The sequence below is a fragment of the Quercus robur genome, chromosome 2, assembly GCF_932294415.1.
Source record: "Quercus robur chromosome 2, dhQueRobu3.1, whole genome shotgun sequence".
NCBI lineage: Eukaryota > Viridiplantae > Streptophyta > Magnoliopsida > Fagales > Fagaceae > Quercus > Quercus robur.
The window spans coordinates 8,461,431-8,467,741 of NC_065535.1; the positions used below are offsets into that span (position 1 = coordinate 8,461,431).

At 35.4% G+C, this 6,311-nt stretch overlaps 1 protein-coding gene across 1 annotated transcript; it reads right to left on the reverse strand.

The window, feature by feature from the left end:
• Positions 1 to 1,205: 1,205 nt before the first annotated feature.
• On the reverse strand, positions 1,206 to 6,026 carry LOC126712187 (uncharacterized). Its single transcript, XM_050411413.1, has 4 exons — positions 5,354 to 6,026; positions 2,655 to 2,796; positions 2,414 to 2,555; positions 1,206 to 1,844 (listed from the first exon to the last, which is right to left on the reverse strand). The coding sequence occupies exons 1-4, from the start codon at positions 5,739 to 5,741 to the stop codon at positions 1,521 to 1,523; spliced, it is 996 nt and encodes a 331-aa protein (XP_050267370.1). The 5' UTR covers positions 5,742 to 6,026; the 3' UTR covers positions 1,206 to 1,520.
• Positions 6,027 to 6,311: the final 285 nt, after the last annotated feature.

A 6,311-nucleotide genomic window follows, 5' to 3' on the forward strand; every position in this document is an offset into this window, starting at 1 on the left:
TTAAGTACTGTCTAAAAAACCCACAACATTTCAAATCCCTGTGGCCCCTCCCACCTCCTCTCTTGGTCTTGGAATTCTATGGCAAATCAAAACCCCACCCAACTCACTCTTTTTGGGTGGGGGTTCTGATTTGCCGTAACAGATTGCTAACTCGAACAGTCTTATTACCCACCAACCAGCAAGATCTCAGCATTGCCCAATGTTAGATTAAATGATGTTACATTCACCGTTTTCCAATTGTTGCTTAAAATTTTGGAACAATTGGTAATTTATCATGGTATCAAATTATAAGATGCATTTACTATTTTCTAATAATTTAAATTTTTGGGACAATTTAGAATTTACCATCTAAGATATAAGCTTTTTGAAACTTCAATACACATTGTACCTAATCAAGTACTTCCATCCTTTCCATCCGGCAGCTTATTCAGTCATGATATATTTAAAAGAAATGTTGTGTCCACAATATTTTCACAACAAATTATAAGTGATAAATTGTTACAGATTGCTATTAATAGATAAAAAAGTAATTTCAATAGTAAGTTTAAATTAGAACCAATAACAATTTACCACATATAATTTGTTGTGAAAATATTGTTGAAGTGACACTTTTCTATATTTAAACCGGTATCCTCTAAATCTCACCTAACCTACTCAGCAAACCCCCCATGCCTCCACTGGCCAATACTTTTCACGTTTGTGACTTGGGGAATTTGGCTAGCATGGAACAGCCTCATTTTCAAGCAGATCATGACAACAAAATGCTAGACCATTCACATGAGTTACCAATACACAGCACAAGGTTTAGGGATATTAATCTTGAGGTGGATTCCTAATTATCAGTATTTATATGATGAGTTGGCGATCACATTGTAGGCACCCCATACTCGTCTCTTATTAGCTTGTTTTAAAGCATGTCACATAGAGGTTTAGGCACAAGCTAACTTTTGTGTGAAACTATTGGCGTCAAAAGGAGGTAATTAAATAGCAAGAATAGTATGAGATATATGTGGAGCCTCGAGTTTTTCTTGTACCTTTTCTTTTGTGGGATCTCATGTATCCCGTTTAGAACACCCCAAAAAGAAAAGAAAAAGTCCCTTTTCTTCACATCATACCCAAAAATTTCACTATTGTAGCTCAAACTTGAGGGGACCAGACACAACAGAAGGCACTATAAACCACTAAACCATCAAATTACATAGGAATAAACATAATAACAATGGAACTTAATTACAGAAGACCAAATGATGAGAACAGCAAGTTTATGGCATCTGCCCTAACAAGAATTTTTACAAATGGTATCCTAACACTATAAAGATGAGCTAAACATGAGAGAAGTCTTAGGTGAAGGTGCATTTACTATCAAACAACATCAAAGGAGAATTTTTCTTTATAGCATTTAAGAAAACTTAAAAACGACACTATGCAGACTTTTTGCTCTTCGCCTCTCTTACGATAAATTTCCTAATTAATTGGATTTGTGTGATTAGTCAGGACAAGATCAAAGCTCAGGCAACACATTAGCATGTATTCTCCAGAGCATCAGTCAGTACCTGTGTATCCTCAATCTTGGGTTTCAAATCCTTCTTGAGATTCGAATTACATTCCTGGTATCTGAAGCATGTTAAGAGATGGTCATTGACGATTCCTGCTACTTGCATGAATGAATAAACAACAGTGGGCCCAACACAACGGAAGCCTCTCTGCATCAAATCCTTGCTTATGTGGTCTGCTTTTGGTGTCTTGACAGGTACTTGACGTGCGTAACGAAATCCATTTCTTATTGGCTTGTGGTTCACAAAGCTCCAGCAATAATTACTGAAGGAACCAAACTCCTGCTGAACCTGCCAGAGTAAATAATATGGATATGTATAAGAATAACGCAAAAGGCATAATTGTTTTTACTAACATTTTTCATAACTATTGGAGGTTGGAAAGTTGTTACAGACTTTCACATAGATCCATCATTGACACTACTTTATTGTCTTTAGAAAAAGATTGTAATGTTTTTTACAATTTTGACTTTGTTGCGCAATTTCATAGAACCGAAAGAGGAGTTAGGACAAAGATTCAAACCTTACATAGGGAAAATCAAGATTCACCTTTTTATGCAAGCTTTAAAATCAGAACAATGTTTATTAGTTTTGGAGATTGGAGAAAAGATGTCTTAATCCAAAATCCATCAAGTAAAAATTTGAGGTGGGTGGGACATCAATTGCATAATCATTGCTTGGTAACCCCATAACCTTGACCTGATTATTTATTACCTTAAACAAAAAATGATTATAAATTTTGGAGATTGGAGAAAAGCTGACTCTTAATCCAAAATCGATCAAGTAAAAATTTGAGGTGGGTGGGACATCAAATGCATAATCATTGCTTGGTAAAACCCATTTTTCTTGACCTGATTTACCTTAAGCATTTGTTTAGCATTTTCTACAACTGCACGGAGCTTTGGTTCAGATAGCAACAGGCTGCCATTTACTTTCAGGGACATCAGCTTCTTCTCAGTAAACTGTGCGATGGTTGATGGGTCAAAATTCTCAAAAAGTTTCCTGCCAAATAAATCAACAAACAAACATCAAATTATTTGTATGTAGCTTTTTCCCCCCCTGTTTGACGCTTTAGTGAATAGAGGGAGCAGAAACAAAAACCTGAATGTGTCTCTCTTGTTAAGAATTGCTGGCCAGCTTAATTCTGCTAATGCTTGTGAAAAGACAAGTAGCTCAAACAGTTTCCCATCATCATAAACTGGAACCCCCCATTCCTCATCATGGAAAGAAGTATAATTTGGGTCTGTGGCAAAGAAAAAAAAGAGCACCAACTAGGTGAGTTACATCAGATTAGCTTACAAATGAAATAAATAGCAGCATGATTTTACTTCTAATACATAGAGTTTGTTAGTGAATTAGATGCATAACTAGAACCCATAATGTACAGGAATTAAAGCGTACATTAACATAAGGTCATTTATTTCAATCTCAATTGACTTATAAAAGAAAAACCTATATGTAGACTCGTTAAAAATGTAATGAGGAAAAAATATTATTATCATATCAAAATAGAAAAATGCTGCAATTAGAAAATTAGATGCAACAGACCATCCATTTTTAACAAGCTTTAGGTCTCTTCAAAAATACATGGTTATTGCTTAACAAACGCACAAAAATGACTTAAGTGGAGGTTGATCTATCACTCATGCATCCTTGTCGTAACTGACCATGTCTATTCTGGTAGTGTTATTGAACACTTGAGACATGGCAGTTGCACTGTTGTATAATCAAGATGAAACCAATACTGTACCATATCTTTTAAACCATATCTTTTAAACCAGAAAGGCATGGCTTACTCCAACTATTTGGATAGGCAATGAATATCCTACACTGATATTACAACCTGCTGTAAGCTTTAGAAGTGAATCCATTTTCTCTGCTGATTGTAACTAGTTTACTGATCTTGTCCGTTTTCTTTGGGATTTTTTTCACACAATCCCCACCAAAAAGAGATAATTAACGACTCAGTAGCAAAGCCACACGTACACCATGGCCACTCAAATTCTTTGTTCTCATAGTAATATAGTTATATTTCAAGTAATCCTTAGGAAAAATAGCATTTGGCCTAAGCATATTTATAGACAATACCCAAAAAATATTAAGTCTTTATCCCCCCAAATTATATGTCAAGTGATGATGTATATATTTGGGTGGGTTCACAATGTACCTGGTATAACTTTTCTTAATATTACACCAATAATTTTGTATTGGATGATTTTTTTTTTTTTTTAACTCACCATTGGATTACATTGTCTCTCTATACCCTCCATGCTTCCAAAATATCAAGATGATAAGAGATCAATAACTATTTCAACTATAAAATTTTTAAATTTCAAGTTTTTTGAACTTTAAAATTATACGCAAAGCATGAGTCTTAATCAGATGGTAAATAATATCCAATTAGCATGTGCATTCAAAATAAAGAGGATGTGTAATCTAACAGTGAGATTTTAATAATATTAATCCAATACAAAATTATTAAGTGGTGTAACAGTAACCAAGAGGTACACATTATACCCGGTGTGGTGTGATATTTGACAACATCTTGTAGTTTTGTGATATTTATTATTTTAGATGCAGGGCAATAAGATTCAATTTATAATGAATCCTTATGTGTAAAATTACATAACCACAATCCCCCAAAGAAAAGTTTCTAACCCTGCCACTTTAATGATTCCTATCTTCAGCTATACATGATATATAAACCCTTAATTGGCTAGGTCCTATTCATCTTTGTTAACCAAGTCTTATTAACTTTGTCAAGTCTTTTCTATTTAAGTCATAAAGAAATACCATGTTAATATGCTATGTGAAAGAAACACTCCACCCATCTTGCTAAAAAGGGAAAGCGAAAGACATAAAGCAGACCCAAATCAACTGTCTTAAAGTAAAGCTAGTTTAGGTGGTGAACAGTGACAACTAATTATTAGTGAAAAGCAACAGCCTCATGAAACGAGGAAGGGAAAAAACCTTTAGGCTAAGGGCTTGTTTTGTTCTTTTATAAGAACCAGTTATAGCTTCCTGTTCTTCAGCCATATAGGAAAAACGTGTATGATGTATGGCAGTGAATTTTGAAAACAGCCCAGATTTGTTTTTCTGATTCCTTTTTATGAAAAACACTAAAAACATAATGTACACTCTTACACATAAATGCATTAATTGACTTTCTAGACAGTTCTCTCAGATGTTCGCAGTTATTAAACAATGTCATGTAGTAACATGATTCATGTTATAAAGGGCATTCAACTGTTCAAAAAGGAAACACTTTAAATATTGTACTTTGACAACACGCAAAACAAAGTCCAATTCAATAGCATGCCATGCCTCACCATAACACACCTGCCCCCTTTTTCACATTTATTAGATGCCGTCACACCTCTCTCTCAATCTTTTAACATAAATTCATGCTTAATTAAGTTACCACAAATTTTATTATAACATATCATATCATAATTCATATACGCTTACAAACAAAAGTAATTCAGATATTTATTTATTTATTTATTTATCGGTAAATGCCGGTGTACACTGATTGTTATGCACAACTGTTCACACACTTTCATATTGAACTGAAGTCACGATTTCAGTACAAAATAAAAGTGTGTATACAATTGTGTGTAACAATATAAAATAAACGTTACTCTTTAATTATTATGTTGTTGAGGTAACATCAACCATATTCACATCTTCTCAAATTTTAAGAATTTAATCATTTTCCTTAACTCATAGTATTAACATATTATAGGTTTCTCCGAAAAAAAAAACAGTTAAAAGTGTTTAAACGAGCACAACTGACTTACCAGAATGAGTTGTTATCCAATCGCAGCGTTTAGGAGGACCCGAAATCTTCGGCGGCGACAATGTAGCCGAAACAACGTTATCAGGAACAACCTTCGCAGCCTTAAACCCTACACGCCTTACAGACTTCGTAGAACTCGCCGATTTCTTGGCCGAGGAACCGCCGCTGGAAGAAGAGTCCGAGGAGCACGAGCTGTCGACGGAGCCGTTGTTCCGCACGACCGGTTCCGGAATTTTCGGAACCGGCACCGGATTTCTCGGACGCTGTGGCTTCTTTATAGTATTGGTGTCGGATTTCCGCTTCGGTTCTTCCGAAACCCTAACTCTGTTCCCCGCCGGTCCGAGAATGGACCGGGTTTCGGAAACCGGTTTAGCAGTAGCAACAGACATTATTGGTTTGTAAAAAACTGCAAAATACTTTCAAAATGCAAAGTGTTATGAGCTTTGAACCTTGAACTTTGAAGTTTGGAGTTTGATTTTTAAGCTCTGAAAGAACAACAATGGTAAGCACTTCAAGCTAAAGTTCTGTTTGGTTAGTGAAATTTTTGGGGAGGGTAAAATGGTCAAGGAATTTTCGGTGAGAGTAGGAATGGAATGAAGGTTTTTAGAAGCAGACAGAGAGAGAGAGAGAGAGAGAGAGAGAAAGAAACAGAGGAGCGGAGAGAAGTGAAGACTGAAGAGAAAGGCGCAAAACGACGAGGTTTTAAAAACGTAAAGATGGAACGGGTAAGTTACCGGTAATAGCCGGTGGATAGTGCTGGTGTGTGAGTTACCTTTTACCGTTTTGGTTTTGAAAGGGATGGGAGAAAAATCTGGGCGGTTGGACCAATTCCCGAATTTGACACGACTGGTGGTTGGAAATTGCAATAGTGCCATCGTCTTGGTCTCTGTTTATTTATTTATTTTTAAGAAAAATATTAACCAATGTCGCATTTATTATTGAACAATTTTATGAAAGAT